At 40.4% G+C, this 20,434-nt stretch overlaps 1 protein-coding gene across 1 annotated transcript; it reads right to left on the minus strand.

Moving 5' to 3' along the window:
- Positions 1-8,063: 8,063 nt before the first annotated feature.
- LOC123768283 (uncharacterized) lies at positions 8,064-18,823 on the minus strand. The gene is made up of 3 exons (XM_045758743.2): positions 18,559-18,823; positions 11,154-12,011; positions 8,064-10,764 (listed from the first exon to the last, which is right to left on the minus strand). The coding sequence occupies exons 1-3, from the start codon at positions 18,790-18,792 to the stop codon at positions 10,237-10,239; spliced, it is 1,620 nt and encodes a 539-aa protein (XP_045614699.1). The 5' UTR covers positions 18,793-18,823; the 3' UTR covers positions 8,064-10,236.
- Positions 18,824-20,434: the final 1,611 nt, after the last annotated feature.

Consider the following 20,434-nt stretch of genomic DNA (forward strand, 5'->3'; position numbering starts at 1 on the left):
TTTAGATGCCGTTATGTCTGATTACTCCAGACACCAAATGTTATCAGTTGGGAAAATCATGAGAGAACATTATTTGCTACAAAAAATTGTAAATTAACATTTACAGTCAATCAGAAACTTTATTCATAAATGGTAGTATATTTATAATTGGGAAGCTTCACATAAAAAAGTAACATGCAGAAGTGACATGTACTCACATGCAGTCGCCCACTACAACCTGTTCACTCAACAAATTATGCGTGGGTTGGATATGTTTATGAGTGGGATTGGGTGGTTGTAGATAGGAGCTGCCTCGTATGGGCCAATAGGCCTTCTGCAGTTACCTTGTTCTTATGTTCTAATATGATGTTATGGTAACCAGGGAACATAAGAACATAAGAACAAAGGTAACTGCAGAAGGCCTATTGGCCCATACGAGGCAGCTCCTATTCTATAACCACCCAATCCCACTCATATACTTGTCCAACCCGTGCTTGAAACAATCGAGGGACCCCACCTCCACAATGTTACGCGGCAATTGGTTCCACAAATCAACAACCCTGTTACTGAACCAGTATTTACCCAAGTCTTTCCTAAATCTAAACTTATCCAATTTATACCCATTGTTTCGTGTTCTGTCCTGTGTTGATACTTTTAATACCCTATTAATATCCCCCCGGTTATGTCCATTCATCCACTTGTAAACCTCTATCATGTCACCCCTAACTCTTCGCCTTTCCAGTGAATGCAACTTAAGCTTTGTTAATCTTTCTTCATATGAAAGATTTCTAATTTGGGGAATTAACTTAGTCATCCTACGCTGGACACGTTCAAGTGAATTTATATCCATTCTATAATATGGCGACCAAAACTGAACTGCATAATCTAAATGGGGCCTAACTAGAGCAAGATATAGCTTGAGAACCACACCAGGTGTCTTGTTACTAACGCTGCGATTAATAAATCCAAGTGTCCGATTTGCCTTATTACGAACATTTATGCATTGATCCTTTTGTTTTAAATTCTTACTAATCATAACTCCCAGATCCCTTTCGCAATCCGACTTCGCAATCACAACACCATCTAGCTCGTATCTTGTAACTCTATCATCATTACCTAACCTCAGAACTTTACATTTATCAGCATTAAACTGCATCTGCCAATCCTTTGACCATTTCAAAACCCTATCTAGATCAACTTGAAGTGATAGTGAGTCCTCCTCCGAATTAATTTCCCTACCGATTTTCGTATCATCGGCAAATTTGCAAATGTTGCTACTCAAACCTGAATCTAAATCATTTATATATATTATAAACAACAGAGGTCCCAGGACAGAGCCTTGAGGCACTCCACTTACAACATTTTCCCACTCTGACTTGATTCCATTTATACTAACTCTCTGTTTCCTTTGGTATAGCCATGCCCTAATCCAGCTTAATATAGCACCCCCAATACCATGAGACTCTATCTTTTTAATCAGTCTTTCATGTGGCACTGTATCAAAAGCTTTGCTAAAGTCAAGGTATACAACATCGCAATCCTTACCACTATCAACTGCCTCAACAATGCTGGAATAAAAAGTTAGCAAATTTGTTAAACATGAACGGCCATTTGTAAAACCATGTTGCGACTCATTTATTAATTTATGTTTTTCAAGATGAAGACGAATTTTATTTGCTATTATAGATTCGAGTAACTTTCCCACAATAGACGTTAGGCTAATTGGTCGATAGTTAGACGCAAGTGATCTATCTCCTTTCTTAAAAACTGGTATCACATTAGCAACTTTCCAAAACTCTGGCACTCTGCCTGACTCTATTGATTTATTAAATATGGTTGACAGTGGGTCACAAAGCTCCTCTTTGCATTCTTTAAGCACCCTGGCAAACACTTCATCCGGCCCTGGGGATTTGTTTGGTTTGAGTTTTACTATTTGTTTAAGAACATCCTCCCTGGTAACTGTTAAACTCGTCAACCTGTCCTCGTCCCCACCCACATAGACTTGTTCGGCTGAAGGCATGCAACGTGCAACCAAAATGCAACGTGCTAGGAAACTAAGTAACTCACAAAGCTCCACATTTTTATGCATGGGTTACGTGTAAAGAGTCGGGTTCATGCATTTCTGGTTAGGTTAGATCGTTGGATTTTGTACGTTGTGGCAAATCAAGAGAACGGGTTGATGTGGGTTGTCAAGGTGCGAGGTCAGGTATCACAAGTTCAAGTAAGTTTATTGAGAAAAAACAGTACATCTCAATTTTTTTTTATTAATACATGAGGTACATCTGCATTAGTGCAGCTGCCCTAGACTATATGAAGTGGAGTAGAGTGTGTCAAAAAAGCTAACTACATGATGCTAAAAAAAATCCCCATCACACAGGATGGTTAGTCATACAGAGGCATGTGATAGGCAGTCTGCACTGACAGACTCTGGATGCATTTTGAGGATATCAACACAAGAGTGAATAAGGTAGCAATGGTAATAAAAAGCAGTGGTGATAGTCATACAGGGTCATATGTTTAGTAGCCTGCACTGGCAAATTTTGGGTACACTGTGAGGATATCTTCAAGAACACGAGAGTGAATAAAGTAATTGCAAAGCTCCAGGTACCTCATGCCAACTGGTCTGAAAGGTCTAATAACTGGGCATTCAGTGATGTAGTGCGGGAGATCATGCCGTAGTTCCTGCTCACAGAGTTTGCAACTGGAGTGCTCAGGATTGGGAGACCCGTCACCTGCAGCCACCTGCCACAGGTAACGGTAACCCAACCTGATCCTTGCAACCACTGTGTCGCACAGTCTAGTGGACGTTTTGTGTTGCCCATAGATGTAGGTTTCAGATCTGAACAAATCATAGCTTTTAATACTAGTACTTTCAGGTCGTTGGGAGTCAGTACGTTCTTTTGTGTCAGACCTGAGTGTTTGGGCCAATACAGTTTTGACAGTAGAGATGGGGATAGAGTAGCTTAGGCTATTTCTACCCTCGTCTATATAAGGTCCCTCAAGGGGCTCACAAACTCATACAGTACACAATTATTAATTATACTCTATATTTCACATTCCTATGGTAATCACATGACATACTGTGAGATGCCATGCAATTACCACATTACTCTTATTGATATGCTGCCCCTGTCATGTCTTGTTCTGGTAAAGGCAGACTAAACAAGTAGGAGACGGTACAAAATAATCCCATGAGAATAATCCCAGGATTATTCTCATGACGCAAGAAATACTATTATTGAGATAATAATGATATGATTGATGAAGATTAAGCCACCCAAAAGGTGCCATGGGCATGAATAGCCCCGTAAGTGGTGGCCCTTTTGAGCCATTACCAGTATCAAGAGCTGATACTGGAGATCTGTGGAGGTGCGACTGCACCCTGCGTGACGGGAGATGTCTCCCGTCGGTTAATGATATGATTGACCTTATACAATATTGGGGATAGAATTTCAGAGATAAATGAAGCTTCGGTGATTAGACTAATGAGAGGCGAGGGAGCTAATGAATTAACCCTCTCACTTCAAAATGTGGAAAGAAATGTATAAAACATGTGAAAGCATAATAAGATCTTTATGTTCTAATGTTACAAAACATGATTAACAATTAACACCAACATGGGAGGAATACAAGGTAGATGCAGTAAGTTTTTCCTAAGCAATATGGAAGTTGTAGTGAAGGACCTGATGACTCTAGTTAGAGCCCTGAGGACAGAGTTGGATTCTCTACAGGAGGAGGTACGACAGCTGAAACAACAACGAGAAGTAACGAAGGAGGAGACCAGTAGTAAAAAGACCTCGTCTTGGAAAGTTGTAAAGGACAGGGGCCTTAAGAAGACTTTGATAAAGCCGCCTTCAGACGCCATAAGAACTTCTAATTCATTTGCCATATTGGAGGACGAGTGCTGTGGTGAGACTGCGGATCATGCGAAAGGGAAAGTAACGAAGCGCAGGCCCCTCAGAGAGTAAAGGAAGTACCTAAGCGAACTTTAGTTGCGGAAGATTCCCAGATAAGGTATTTGGATAGAACGTTTTGTGCTAGAGATAGGAGGAACAGGTTAAGGGTTTGCTATCCCGGAGATGGTATTGGTGATATTATAAACAACATGAATGATATTATGGCTGGAAATGGGAACAATCCCATTATTTGCATTAGCGCGGGAGGAAATGATGTTATAAATAAATAAATAAATGTTTATTTAGGTAAGGTACATACATACAAGAGATTTTACAAAGTTTGTTGGATTAATAGATAGGGCTAGTACATACAATGCCTAAAGCCACTATGTTGGTCGAGTTAGGAGTGAGGAACTAATTCAGAGGTATAAAACAGCCATAGAATTAGTTAGAAGCCTCCCACCACACACTTGGTCCGGGAGACATCTCCCGTCACGCAGGGTGCAGTTGCACCTCCACAGATCTCCAGTATCATCTCTTGATACTGGTAATGGCTCAAAAGGGCCACCACTTACGGGCTATTCATGCCCGTGCCACCTTTTGGATGGTTTAATCGTCATCTTGGACACATTCATGGGAGACATCTCCCGTCACGCAGAGTGCACTTGCACCTCCACAGATCTCCAGTATCAGCTCTTGATACTGGTGATGGCTCGAAAGGGCCACCACTTACGAGCTATTCATGCCCGTGCCACGTTTTGGGTGGCTTCATCTTCATCTTAACACATTCATAAGGGAGACATCTCCCGTCATGCAGGGTGCATTCGCACCTCCACAGATCTCCAGTATCAGCTTTTGATACTGGTAATGGCTTAAAAGGGCCACCACTTACGGGCTATTCATGCCCGTGCCACCTTTTGGGTGGCTTAATCTTCATCAATCAATCTGATCAATGACCACACGGGAGACATCTCCCGTCACGCAGGGTGCAGTCGCACCTCCACAGATCTCCAGTATCAGCTCTTGATACTGGTAATGGCTCAAAAGGGCCACCACTTACGGGCTATTCATGCCCGTGCCACCTTTTGGGTGGCTTAATCTTTATCAATCAATCAATCTGATCAATGACGGGAGACATCTCCCGTCACGCAGGGTGCAGTCGCACCTCTACAGGTCTCCAGTATCAGCTCTTGATACTGGTAATGGCTCAAAAGGGCCACCACTTACGGGCTATTCATGCCCGTGCCACCTTTTGGGTGGCTTAATCTTCATCAATCAATCAATCAGTTAGAAGCCCCCACAGGACGGGAGAGACATCTCCCGCCAACACATCACAAGGCGCAGTGTGGTCACAATGCGACCCAAACGTCTTAAGGTCAGAGCTACTCCACTTGACGGTCATGCTATCGGAAGAAGCAATACTTTAAAGGTCCTAAAGGACGTAACTGGCCTCAAACCCGCTGACATTAGTCAGGAAGGTGAAGATATCGTGCTCTACTTTTCATGTGAAGAGGAGCTAGAAAAACTCCTCACTAACGATGCCATTCTTCGCAAAGAGCACTACCTGCATCCTCACTTCCCACGTCAGTTCCTGGCCGGAAGAACCGTTTTTACCAGCAGGACCAGCCGGTGGATCGCTGAGCGACCTCAACATCATATCATAAACAATATCGAGGACGAAAATCCAAACCTGTCAGTATTCAACCTTGAGTTCTGCAACACCGACAAAACATCAATGAAGATTACGTTCACCACCATAGCTGCGGCCACCCAGGCTGCCACACAAGGATTCTACTGCTTCGGCCTAAAAATACCACCCCACCAAATAAAAAAGGAACGATACCATGAGATCCAGCAGTGCTTTAAGTGCTACGAGCTCTCCCACCCGACCAACAAGTGTCAGCACCCTGTCCAGAGGTGCAGCCTGTGCGCACTGGACCATCACTACTCCATATGCAAGGCAACAGTCCATCACTGCTTGCTCTGTGATGGCAATCACCCCGCAATTTCCAACCGCTGCCCCCGCAGACAGGAAATCATCAAGGCCCAGGTTGAAGCCAAAAGAAACAACTCGTCTACCTCCTCGACCAGAGCCCCAAGCGTTCAACTCACCACCTTAGCTCTCACTAGTCGACCAGAAGACTTTCCGGTCCTACCAACATGTGGCTCCTCCCAGCAGGCGACACAGCCATCTCATTGGGGACCGAAGGTCCCACAGGCTCCTTCACAGCCCCCTGCATCACGTGCAGGCATTATCCCTGGTCTTCTTAAACTAGCGGAAAGGCTTGCAGGACCAGACAACCAGCGCTTTGTCAGTGAACTAAACGCATTATATATAGACAATGGCCTGGCCCCCATCATAGCCACTAGCGTAAATCTCACTGCCTCCTCTACCACTCCGGAGACTACCACCAGGACGACCAGGTGGTCAACTTCAACACCGACTCCAGAACCGCCCATGTCCCGGGCGACACAGACAGAGGTAATTCCTTCTCCAGCTCCCAACACTCCTACCATCACTATCTCAGCAGCCGCGCTAGCAGACGTGCTGTCTACAAACGATAACAGCACCACCAGTGCCCCTGAAATAGCTACAACCACCAACCAACGACACCTAAACCTACCTAAGGCTGCGAGGCGAAAGACAAAAACGCCCACTACGGAGGTTACGGACTCCTCAGACAAGGAAATCACAGTACGAGCTCCACCGCCGCATCACAAATACGACACCTACACGGTTCAAGACTTCCTCATGGAGGCCACGTCACCAAACTCTAACGACAGCGCTGCTCAGCCAAAGTCGCAGGCAAAGAAAAAACGGAAAACCTAGAGGTCTACACTAACCCATCCAGCTCCATAACTGGTATAGCCAGCCCTCCAGGCTGAAAACCATCATGAAGACCCCCATTCATCGCCACATCTCTAGTATCAGCCACTGATATAGATAATGGCTCCAAAGAGCCTCCACTTACGGGCTCACCATAGCCCGTGCTACTGGAACTTATCGTTCTGAGTAGCGAATCTTAAACAACAACAACAGTTAGAGGCCAGAGTCAGCACCGCTCCTGTGCCAGGTAAGTACACTACGGGCTTACCATAGCCCCCCGTGCTACTTGCCTCGCTCCTGTGCCAGGTAAGTTACGGGCTCACCATAGCCCGTGCTACTTGGAACTTGTTCCAAGTAGCTGAATCTATAACAACAACAACAACATAGAAGGAAGGAAGGAATCCCGATCATATGTGGCATTCTTCCAAGAAAGGGAGTGGGAAATGAATGGATGTCGAGGGCACTTGGTGTCAATTGCCGGCTTGAAAGATATTGCAAATCAAATGCAATATCTTTCATAGACAACTGGGAACACTTCTATGGAAAAAATGAAATGTATGCTCGGGATGGGGTGCATCTATCGAGGGCTGGGGTTGTTGCTGTTGCGAACTCGTTGGAACCAGTGGTTAGAGGTGTTTGTTTGAGTTTAAACTGTTAGTAGATAGTGGTATAGGAATTGATTTGGAGGAAGGAAGTAATAAAAGTATGTGTTTGTGGGAGAAAAGAATTGGCAAAATGATCAGGGAAAGAGAAGGGCCTCAAAATATCAATTCACTTAGGGTATATTATACTAACACTAAAAGTCTAAGAAATAAAATAAACGATCTAAATGCTCTTGTCTGCACAGGAAAAATAGATATTATTGCACTTGCCGAAACGTGGATGAATGTAGAAAACAGAGCTATTAGCTGAATATCAAATAAATGGGTTTAAACTATTTCACACAGATAGATATATTAGACGAGGAGGGGGAGTAGCCATATATGTTAGGGACAATTTGAAATGTAGTCTCAAAGAGGGAATCAAAACTGGGCCACATACAGAAACTATTTGGATAGAATTAAACGATAAAGCAAATAATATTATAATAGGAGTTATATATAGGCCACCAAATTTAGACAGAATGGAAGCAAAGCATCTATGGGCTGAAATATCTAGAGCATCTAGATGTAACAGTATTTATGTCATGGGTGACTTTAATTTTAGTGGAATAAACTGGTTGAACAAAACAGGGAATAATGAAGCAGAAGATTTTCTAGAATTAATGACGATTGCTTTCTTACGCAACACATTAAGGAATCAACGCGGGGAAATAATATTTTAGATTTAGTGTTAACTAACAGGGAAACACAAATTAAGGACTTCGAAATAGGGAGTGAGCTAGGGAATAGTGATCATAAAGAAATCAGATTTAGCATTGAATGGAATAGATCTGTAGGAGAAAATTCTGTTAAAGTGCCTGATTTTCGAAAAGCTGATTTCAATAGCCTAAGAATTTTTTTGGGCCAAATAGATTGGAAAGTCTTGGGTATTGGATGTGGGCCGGTATTGGAGCTAGACGTGAATCCAGCGATAGGTGACGTAAAAGGGGTTTTCGATGTGGATTCAAAATATAACCTATTTAAAAATATTCTAAGCAAAGCCCAGGAACGTAGTATACCATATAAATTGAATAGATCGAATACTAATGATTCAAAGTGGATAACAATGGATCTGAAGAACCTTATAGGTAAAAAAGAGAGCATGGTACGAAAGGATTAAGAATGGGGAAGTCAGTTTAGAACAGGAATTCGTACAACTGGTTAGAAATACTAAAAAAGAGATAAGGAAAGCAAAAAGAAACTATGAAGTTCGCATAGCAGAGCAAGCGAAGACAAATCCTAAAGGGTTTTTCCAGTTATACCGGACAAAGATTAGGGAAAGGTTAGGTCCATTAAAAACTGAGACAGGTCCAATAACAGACAGTGATGAAGAGATGAGTAGTATTTTTAATAAATATTTTATATCTGTATTTACTAAAGAGGATTTTAACAATATGCCTTCAGCCGAACAAGTCTATGTGGGTGGGGACGAGGACAGGTTGACGAGTTTAGCAGTTACCAGGGAGGATGTTCTTAAACAAATAGTAAAACTCAAACCAAACAAATCCCCAGGGCCGGATGAAGTGTTTGCCAGGGTGCTTAAAGAATGCAAAGAGGAGCTTTGTGACCCACTGTCTACCATATTTAATAAATCAATAGAGTCAGGCAGAGTGCCAGAATTATGGAAAGTTGCTAATGTGATACCAGTTTTTAAGAAAGGAGATAGATCACTTGCGTCAAACTATCGGCCAATTAGCCTAACGTCTATTGTGGGACAGTTACTCGAATCGATAATTGCAAATAAAATTCGTCTTCATCTTGAAAAACATAAATTAATAATTGAGTCGCAACATGGTTTTATAAATGGCCGTTCATGTTTAACAAATTTGTTATCTTTTTATTCTAGCATAGTTGGGGCAGTTGATAGTGGTAAGGATTGTGATGTTGTGTACCTAGACTTTAGCAAAGCTTTTGATACAGTGCCACATGAAAGACTGATTAAAAAGATAAGAGGCTCATGGTATTAGGGGTGCTATACTAAGCTGGATTAGGGCATGGCTATACCAAAGGAAACAGAGAGTTAGTATAAATGGAGTTAAGTCAGAGTGGGAAAATATTGTAAGTGGAGTGCCTCAAGGCTTTGTCTTGGGACCTCTGTTGTTTATAATTTATATAAATGATTTAGATTCAGGTTTGAGTAGCAACATTTGCAAATTTGCCGATGATACAAAAATCGGAAGGGAAATTAATTCGGAAGAAGACTCACTATCACTTCAAGTTGATCTAAATAGGGTTTTGAAATGGTCAAAAGATTGGCAGATGCAATTTAATGCTGATAAATGTAAAGTTCTGAGGCTAGGTAATGATGATAGAGTTACAAGATACGAGCTAGATGGTGTTGAGATTGCGAAGTTGGATCGCGAAAGGGATCTGGGAGTTACGGTTAGTAAGAATTTAAAGCAAAAGGATCAATGCATAAATGTTCGTAATAAGGCAAATAGGACACTGGGATTTATTAATCGAAGCGTTAGTAACAAGACACCTGGTGTTGTTCGTCAGCTATATCTTGCTCTAGTTAGGCCCCATTTAGATTATGCAGTTCAGTTTTGGTCGCCGTACTATAGAATGGATATAAATTCACTTGAACGTGTCCAGCGTAGGATGACTAAGTTAATTCCCCAAATTAGAAATCTTTCATATGAAGAAAGATTAACAAAGCTTAAGTTGCATTCACTGGAAAGGAGAAGAGTTAGGGGTGACATGATAGAGGTTTACAAGTGGATGAATGGACATAACAAAGGGGATATTAATAGGGTATTAAAAGTATCAACACGAGACAGAAAGCGAAACAATGGGCATCAATTGGATAAGTTTAGATTTAGGAAAGACTTAGGTTAATACTTATTTCGGTAAGAGGGTTGTTGATTTGTGGAACCAATTAACGGGTAATTGGTTACCAATTATTTTCCACATGGCCACACCCTGTTATAGTGACTTGAGTGATGGGGTTATGAGCTATGGCAGCCAGGACCACTTCCATCCCTGAACTTATCTCGCCAAAAGGAAAATGGTCATTGCAGACAGCATCCACTTCATAGTAATTATAACCGCGTGAAGGACAGTATTCGACTTTGTGACCTTTGGTCCAGATCATAAATCCGAATTTATTTAATCCCAAATCCACAGAAGTCACTGAGCCTTCCCATACTGTATTGATATCGCAGTCGGAATCCAGAGACGTCAGTAAGTTTGTATTACCAGACGTAATTCTGTCAGTATAGGAGTTAACCACAATATTTTCATTTAATCCATTCTTATGGTTCACACTACTTATTGAGGAGCCTACAAAGGAAGGCCCCATAGTACCGAGACAGAGTAGCATGAACTGCTGTGAGTGACGCAGGCGAGGCTTCAGCTGGATATAGACACGACCCAAGCTCCGGCCTCCAACACTCAGCTCCAGAAACACCTCAGACGTAATCTGTAATGGGAAAAAAACAGTCTAGTGGAGCGGTCATTACTATGGAAATTTAATGAATAACGTAACAAAAAAAAGTCATAATTATAATAAAAAGTCAGGGGAAACGTAAATGTGAAAAATTGACTAAAACAAAAAATCCTTCAAGTTTTTGCTGTTCATTAATTATTGCATTTTATACTTTACACCTTTCAGTGTTTGAAACAGCAAGTGGTGAGTCTTACTGTCCATTGGGTTGACTGTCATGCTCACACTGCTCAGGATTAGCTGTACTGTATTTAATTAGGCAACAATATTAAGAAACATGAAAATCCTTATATTACCTTTTATTTGATTGCAATGAATGAGTATTGCCTGATCTCAATTATGTTCTTGTAGAACGTCATAATTACCTGCACGAAGAGATGGGTGTCGACACGCTGGGCGAGTGAGTGAACTAGGAGTCTACCATCCCGACATTCCAGTTTCAAACATTGTCTGGTCTCGCCTTCTGCTGCTTCATCATCCTCGGTCTCGCCTTCTGCTGCTTCATCATCCTCGGTCTCGCCTTCTGCTGCTTCATCATCCTCGGTCTCGCCTTCTGCTGCTTCATCATCCTCGGTCTCGCCTTCTTCTGCTTCATCAGCCTCAGTCTTGCCTTCTGCTGCTTCATCAGCCTCAGTCTTGCCTTCTGCTGCTTCATCAGCCTCAGTCTTGCCTTCTGCTGCTTCATCAGCCTCAGTCTTGCCTTCTGCTGCTTCATCAGCCTCAGTCTTGCCTTCTGCTGCTTCATCAGCCTCAGTCTTGCCTTCTGCTGCATCTTCAAAAGCTACACATTCATCTTCAGAATCTTCTGTAGATTCATTTCTAGATAATAGAGAGTTTAACTTATTCATCTCAATATGTTTTACCTTTGCTTCAGACACAAACAGAGAGTCGAGACTGCAAACTTTTTCAATTTCCGATGAAAGAAGCTTCATATCCTTCTCGAAATCATGCAGAAAAGTACTCTTTTGGCACAAAGTGATAATATTCCGAGAGCTGTTGAAGAAAACATTTCTTATTTCCTCTTTCTTTTTGGCAACATTCTTATCTATTATAAGTTTGATGTGGTCCTTGAGTTGAGACTTCCTCTCCTGGATGTAGGCCTTGGCCAGGTGGACGTGGTGGCCATTCTGGTGGTCGGTGTAGAGACATAGGCTACACAGGGCCACCTTACACTCCCGACACCAATACTTCAGCTCATCCCCGTGCTTGCTGCAGATATCACACTGACGGCAGATTTTATCATTATTAACCTCAATCAAAACAATTCAATATCAAGATGATGTATTTAATCACCAAGAGTTAGCAAATTAACTGTTTAGGCTTTATATATGTGTTCTACATTTTTTCCAAGCTGTTGCATTATATTAGCTCTACCGACCTCTATCAAATGTATTATATTCATAATAGAATACAAAATTGTGTATAATATATATTACAGTATATTCATATTTTAGTGAATACCTTAAAATGCTTAAGACTCCCATGACTGAAAATTAGAAAGAAAAGTTTTATGATAAATGAATTTTAGAATTGGTAACCAATTTAAATGAATTGGAGACATATTTGTCACACTGAAACAAATATGTAACCAATGTATAACCACCGTGTAACCATTTTATAATTATTATGAATGTTTAGTAATAGTCATTACCGCCATATTTCCCCTAATTTTCCCTTTAATTTTAAAATCTTGCCCCCCCCCCCCCCAATTACAGTATTCACCATGAGGCAAAAAACAAATTTGTAATCAGAAACCAGTCTACTCAACCTAAATAAGACACTAAAGTTCCCAATGGAAAGAATTAACAATTAATGCTTGAGTATAATAGTGATCATTTTCTGCCAAGTGCCACTCAGTCATTGCAAAGTCAGTAACTTGAAACACCATTTTGAAACTAATTACAAACAAAATTCGTATGATTACCCAACTAAACCCAACACAGACTTATAGAAAAATAAGTTACATTAGTTAAAATCATCAATAAATAGCCAGCAGACATTGTTGCCCTTGTTCGGTAAAAAAGCCTATAACGACTAAAGCCCGTTTTGTTACCTCAAATATCTATTTTTTTAATACATTTGTTTTTGTGTTTACTGAAAATAATACAAATTAATTTAAAAACATTTGTACACAGTTATGGTTTCCCTAACATATATGGCTACTCCCCCTCCTCGTCTAATATATCTATCTGTGTGAAATAGTTTGAATCCATTTATTTGATATTCAGCTAATAGTTCTCTATTTTCTACATTCATCCACGTTTCGGTAAGTGCAATAATATCTATTTTTTCTGTGCAGACAAGAGCATTTAACTCGTTTATTTTGTTCCTTAGACTTCTAGTGTTAGTGTAATATACTCTAAATGAATTGTTTTTTGAGGCCCTTCTCTTTCCCTGATGATTTTGCCAATTTGTTTCTCAAATAAACACATACTTTTATTACCTCCTTCCTCCCTATCAATTCTTATACCACTATCTACTAACAGTTTAAACCCAAACAAATGCCTTTGGTTCCAACGAGTTCGCAACAGCAACAACCCCAGCCCTCGATAGATGCACCCCATCACGAGCATACATTTCATTTGTTCCATAGAAGTGTTCCCAGTTGTCTATGAAAGACATTGCATTTGATTTGCAATATCTTTCCAGCCGGCAATTGACACCAAGTGCCCTCGACAACCATTCATTCACAACGCTCTTCCTTGGAAGAATGCCACATATGATCGGGATTCCCCCGTTGCTCCTAATTCTATGGCTTTGTTAAATTTCTATATCAGTTCCTCACTCCTAACTCGTCCAACATCATTACCCCCTGCACTAATACAAATAATGGGTTTGTTCCCATTTCCCGTCATTATATCTTTCATGTTGTCAACAATATCTCCAATTCCAGCTCCTGGATAGCAAACCCTTAAACTGTTCCCCCTATCTCTGGCACAAAACGTCCTGTCCAAATACCTCACCTGGGAATCTCCCACAACCAAAATTCGTTTAGGTACCTCCTTAACTTTCTGAGTACTATGCGGGGCCTGTGATTCGTTGCTCTTCGTTGATTTCCCTTTCGAGTGAACTGCAGGCTCACCACAGCACTCGTCTTCCAACATGGTAAATGAATTTGAAGTCCTTAGGGCGTCTGTAGGCGGCCTTGTCAAGGTCTTCTTAAGACCCCCTGGCCTTTATGACTTTCCACGACGAGGTCTTTTTAATATTGGTCTCCTCCTTCGTTTCTTCTCGATGTTTCAGCTGTCGTACCTCCTCCCGTAGGAAATCCATCTCTGCTCTCAGAGTTCCAACTAGATTCATCGGTTAGATTCATCATTACTAATCCTTCCATTATTGCTATAATAATATTACTGCAATCGGAGCTCTAGCTAACACAACCTCTCACTGTGACTGCGCCTGACTGGCTATTAGTGACGCAAGTGATCTTATTAGATAGATCACTTGTATCAAACTATCGGCAAATTAGCCTAACGTCTATTGTGAGAAAGTTACTTGAAAGTTACTTGAAGGGAGGTGGGTCCCTCGATTGTTTCAAGCGTGGGTTGGACATGTATATGAGTGGGATTGGGTAGTTATAGATAGGAGCTGCCTCATATGGGCCAATAGGCCTTCTGCAGTTACCTTTGTTCTTATGTTCTTAATCGATAATCGCGAATACCATTCGTTTTCGATACAAAAGTCTGTAGGGAAATTAACACGAAAGAAGACTCACTATCACTTCAAGTTGATCTAAATAGGGTTTTGAAATGGTCAAAAGATTGGAAGATGCAATTTACATAAGAACATAAGAACAAAGGTAACTGCAGAAGGCCTATTGGCCCATATGAGGCAGCTCCTATCTATAACCACCCAATCCCACTCATATACATGTCCAACCCGCGCTTGAAACAATCGAGGGACCCCACTTCCACCAGATAAACAGAATTTATATCCATTCTATATTACGGCGACCAAAACTGAACTGCATAATCTAAATGGGGCCTAACCAGAGCAAGATATAACTGAAGAACAACACCAGGTGTCTTGTTACTAACGCTTCGATTAATAAATCCCAGTGTCCTATTTGCCCTGTTACGAACATTCATGCATTGATTCTTTGGTTTTAAATTCTTACTAATCATAACTCCCAGATCCCTTTCGCAATCTCGACACCATCTAGCTCGTATCTTGTAACTCTATCATCATTACCTAGCCTCAGAACTTTACATTTATCAGCATTAAACTGCATCTGCCAATCTTTTGACCATTTCAAAACCCTATTTAGATCAACTTGAAGTGTTAGTGAGTCTTCTTCCGTGTTAATTTCCCTTCCGATTTTTGTATCATCGGCAAATTTGCAGATGTTGCTACTCAAACCTGAATCTAAATCACTTATATATATTATAAACAAGAGGTCCCAATACAGAGCCTTGAGGCACTCCACTTACAACATTTTCCCACTCTGTTGTTGTTGTTGTTTCAGATTTAGCTACTCAGGACGAAGTGTCCATGTAGCACTGGCTATGGTGAGCCCGTAATTGAGTTCGGTTATTCACCTTGTTTCTGTGATATTTGGGTCTAAGCTTAACCTGGAGGAGGGGATTCCTCCATTTCCCTGTTTGTTTATCGTTTCTGTTTTAGTGCACTGGTTTTAGTCTTGTTTTATTAACATTATCTTGGTGGCGGATGTAGATGCAGAATACTCACTAATGAGTCCCATTCCTCAACGACTTTTCTAATCATTGTAGTCGCGGTGGAATTTGCATCTAATGCAGCTGCTGTCGTTGGACTAATGTTGAGTTTGATGCACAGGGCTTCAGTAGCTTCACATTCCAGTAAGTAGTGCAATAGTGGCGCCTCTGCTTCTGTTCCACAGATGTGACACTCTTTAACTATTGGGTTCAATACCTCCCAGCAGCACTTGTAACCAAGTCCGAGTTTGTGTATGGCTACTGCAATGTCTCTGGATATCTTTTTGCCAGGCTTGAAAGAGGAGTACCCAGTGGCTTGTTCGTACCATATCGCAGTGGATCTTCCTTCCGCTACTTTGGCTCTGTGGCGACCTTTGATAATTGAGAATATTTTCTTTTTGATTTGCTCCTTAATCTGTGAAAAACTTGGAGGTATTTGAACCTGTACAACAGGTAGAGCAGTGGCAGTTTTTGCTAGTGAGTCTGCCTTTTCATTACCATCTATGCCAATGTGACTTGGTATCTAATTTAGGGTGAGTGACAGCCCTAGATTATTGGTTTCTTTTCCTATATGTTGAATTTCCGTGAGGAGTTGTATATTATCTCTGTGCTGACTGGATAACAATGCCTGGAGCGAAGATTTAGAGTCGGTATGAATGATGACATCATGTAAATTATTCTCAATTGTATAGTTTATGGCCTCCTTCAGGGCATATAATTCTGTTTGCAATGTTGAGCACCCACTATTCATGCTCCACGAAGTAAGCTTCGTGGTTGGTAGTGTAAACTGCTGCCCCAGCAGAACCTCTTTCTTGATCAACTGATCCGTCTGTGAAGATGTGAGTCGTTGTCGGTCTTGAGATGGTTTCCATTTGTTGTTCTATTGCTTCCTTGAGCCTCTGCGGGTCACATGCTTATTTTTTAACTGGTAATCCTTCAATGATTATTTTTAGATTCGATTCTTCCCATGGAAGAGGCTGCCGAAAGTGTTGATATGGTCTATCTTCCCCCCCTTTGTTTTTTAATGGCCCATTTCATGTTCACTTTCTCTAGAATCTTGACCAGATTATCCATCCATGTGCTTGTTCTATATTGAAGGTTTTTCTGGAAGGATTTCTGTATGCAGTCTTTGATTGACAGTCTGGTGGTGGTTCCAATACGTTTTGCTGTTTTGGTGGCTATCCTTTGTTTCATCTTGTTTTCTAATGCTGGTAAATTGAATCAAGTGAATTTATATCCATTTTATAGTACAGCGACCAAAACTGAACTACATAATCTAAATGGGGCCTAACCAGAGCAAGATATAGCTGAAGAACAACACCAGGTGTCTTGTTACTAACGCTTCGATTAATAAATCCCAGTGTCCTATTTGCCTTATTACGAACATTCATGCACTGATCCTTTGGTTTTAAATTTTTACTAATCATAACTCCCAGATCCCTTTCATAATCCGACTTCGCAATCTCAACACCATCTAGCTCGTATCTTGTAACTCTATCATCATTACCTAGCCTCAGAACTTTACATTTATCAGCATTAAATTGCATCTGCCAATCTTTTGACCATTTCAAACCCCTATTTAGATCAACTTGTAGTGTTAGTGAGTCTTCTGTGTTAATTTCCCTTCTGATTTTTGTATCATCGACAAATTTGCAAATGTTGCTACTCAAACCTGAATCTAAATCATTTATATATATTATAAACAACAGAGGTCCCAGGACAGAACCTTGAGTCACTCCACTTACAACATTTTCCCACTCTAACTTAACCCCATTTATACTAACTCTCTGTTTCCTTTGGAATAGCCATGCCCTAATCCAACTTAATATAGCACCCATAATACCTTGAGCCTCTATCTTTTTAGTCAGTCTTTCATGTGGCACTGTATCAAAAGTTTTGCTAAAGTCAAGGTACACAACATCGCAAACCTTACCACTATCAACTGCCTCAATTATGCTGAAATAAAAAGACAGCAAATTTGTTAAACATGAACGGTCATTTGTAAAACCATGTTATGACTCGTTTATTAATTTATGTTTTTCAAGATGAAGACGAATGCTATTTGCAATTATCGATTCAAGTAACTCCCACAATAGACGTTAGGCTAATTGGCCGATAGTTTGATGCAAGTGATCTATCCCCTTTCTTAAAAATTGGTACCACATTAGCAACCTTCCACGACTCTGGCACTCTGCCTGACTCTAATGATTTATTAAATATGGTATAAAATGGCTCGCAAAGCTCCTCTTTGCATTCTTTAAGCACGCTGGCAAACACTTCATCCGGCCCTGGGGATTTGTTTGGTTTGAGTTTTACTATTTGTTTAATAATATCATCCCTGGTAACTGTTAGACTAGTGAACCTGTCTTCATCCCCACCCACTTAGACTTGTTCGGCTGAAGGCATAGAGTTAAGTTGTTCTTTAGTAAATAAAGACAAAATATTTATTAAAAATACTACTCATCTCTTCGTCATTATCCGTTGTCTGACCTGTCTCGGTTTTTAATGGACCTATCCTTTCCCTAACCTTTGTTCGATATAACTGAAAAAAAAACTTTGGGATTTGCCTTTGCTTGGCCTGCTATACGAACTTCATAGTTTCTTTTTGCTCTCCTTATCTCTTTTTTAACATTTCTAACCAGTTGTGCGAATTCTTGTTCTTAACTGACTTCCCCATTCTTAATCCTTTTGTACCACGCTCTCTTTCTACCTATAAGGTTTTTCAGATCCTTTGTTATCCATTTCGGGTCATTTGTATTTGATCTATTTAATTTGTAAGGTATACTACTTATCTGTGCTTTGCTTAGAATATTTGTAAATAAGTTATATTTTGAATCCATAATCTACTTCCAACGTTGTGGTTTTTAAGTTTTCAGTCTCTTGCTGTAACTCCTTTATTTTGAGATCACACTTCTGAACTTACTGTAGCTTTAGGGTTTGTGTGTTGAAATTTCGTCTCATATTCCAAATCAATTATACATAATATTTTGTCATTAAATGTAACCTGAGGGACACGAATCATATCTTTGTGTTTTCTCATGTCAGAATAATTTGAAACATTTAAAATACTAAATAAAATCTGATAAAACCACAATACCAGAAATTCCTTAAAAGTCGAGGAGAGGCTCAGCAGGGAGAAGTTAATCAAGAGATCTTCCACCTCAACATCTTGATGTTGTGACCTGCAGGTTGGACAAAGGGCGTTTCCGGTCTTCACCACACTGGTGACGCAGCTGCGGCAGAAGGTGTGGCCGCAGGGCAGCACCAGGGGATCCCTCGGGCCCTTCTGGTACACCTCTGAACACACGATGCAGGTCACCGCCTCCTCCATACCAGCTCTCTTCACCAGGCTTCCCACACGATCAGCCACGTCTGAAACTAGTATAGAATCAATCATTAACCTTCAACTTATTTTTGTATTTATAATAATATTAAGTAAGTAATGGTAATGTCTTCTCACAGACATAATGACATTGGATAAAAACCCACACTCATGTATTTGTGAATTTTATATAAAGATTTACTAGTTTTCGCACTCTCATGAGTGCATTGTCATGGTCTGAGTATATAGTTAGAACGAGACTTATATCTCAAAAGACTAATGCCGCTGCTTGCTTTAATTTCAACGACTCATGAGGCTGCAATGAAGAGCAGCCTCATTAGTCATACAGATGGAAGCCTCGTCCTAATCACACACTCAGACCTTGACAAAGCACCCAGGAGAGTACGAAAGACTTGGTGTAAATCTTTACATAAAATTCATAAATGCGTAAGTGTGAATTTTTATCCTAAATAATGTTAAAATTAATTCAGTCGTTTAAAATTTAAAACAAATTTGACAAAAAATTTAGTTTAAATTTTTAGTTTTACTAGAATTTGGGCTGTATACAAATCTATAAAAATTGTAATAAAACAATAAGGTAGTCAATAGCCACATTTCCAGGATGACGAAGTGTCAGGTCAGGTTCAAGTTTCTTTAGACAAAATATATCTGTTAGGATTAAGGTGTTTTGTAGGATTAAGTACTACATAGGTTAGGTGTATCATGTTTTGAGCAGATGCTCTTTTGTTTATAAGCATTGTAAATAGTAAGTCATGTAACGTATACGGGTGACGTCATTGTTTGTTGTTGTTGTTGGAATAACGCTATGTGAAGAACACCATGATTTCTCTTCCATTCTAAACTTTACTTTGACGACGAGGATAGGTATCACTAGTTGCCCCACCCCCACCTGAAAGGTCTTCAAAATTCCCTGTGAACCTTGGCTTGAGTTGATCTCCATGTCTTTTCGAATTAAATGTTCCCAAAACTCTGCACTTTCATGCAACTTTTGTAACAAGGAAGGAAACTTGAGGAAAATGTAACTTGTAACTAACTTTTTGTATCTTGAGGAAAATGTGCAGAGAATACTGGAACAGAAATATCAAGGCCTTGAAGAGACGACCGGGGAATGCAGGAAGAAGAGGTAACAGTACCGTGGTCAAGGCAGTAGAGGAAGGTAAACCGTCTGAAGACGCTGCTGGTGAAGAAAGCAGACTATATTCGGTGAAAGAAAAGGTATGTTCGGTGAAGTCACAAGTGGTGAATTTTGTAATTAATGGGAAGTTCATTCCCTTGGAACTGGACACTGGTGCTGTAGTGTCAACACTGCCTAGAGATTGGGCAGATACCTTGCAATTGAATGTAAAACCCGGTGGAAAATCATTAAGTGCATACGATAATGTACCAATTAAGGTCTATGGCAAGGTGTCAACAAAAGTAGGTTATAATAGGAAAGAAATTGTTCAGGATTTTTATGTAGTAGATTCACATAATCCTAGCTTATGTGGTAAGGATCTCATGGAAAAGGTGGGAATTTTCTTGGCGGGCCTAGATGAATTGTCGATAGTTAACAAAATTAAAAGTGCCGAAGATATGTTGGAAAAATATTCAGTGTATGCAGGTAAGCCAATTAATAGCATGGTGGCAAAAA

This window comes from Procambarus clarkii, chromosome 59 (genome assembly GCF_040958095.1).
Source record: "Procambarus clarkii isolate CNS0578487 chromosome 59, FALCON_Pclarkii_2.0, whole genome shotgun sequence".
NCBI classification, from domain to species: domain Eukaryota; kingdom Metazoa; phylum Arthropoda; class Malacostraca; order Decapoda; family Cambaridae; genus Procambarus; species Procambarus clarkii.

Bases quoted from the DNA above. Each gene is read 5' to 3' on its own strand.
- LOC123768283 (XM_045758743.2), bottom strand. From the start codon at position 18,792: ATGGAGGAGGCGGTGACCTGCATCGTGTGTTCAGAGGTGTACCAGAAG. The intron at 12,012-18,558 runs GTATTGTGGTTT...ATCTGCCGTCAG, and splicing joins CGACTTTTAAGGAATTTCTG to TGTGATATCTGCAGCAAGCA. The intron at 10,765-11,153 runs GTAATTATGACG...TTCCCATTACAG, and splicing joins ACACCCATCTCTTCGTGCAG to ATTACGTCTGAGGTGTTTCT.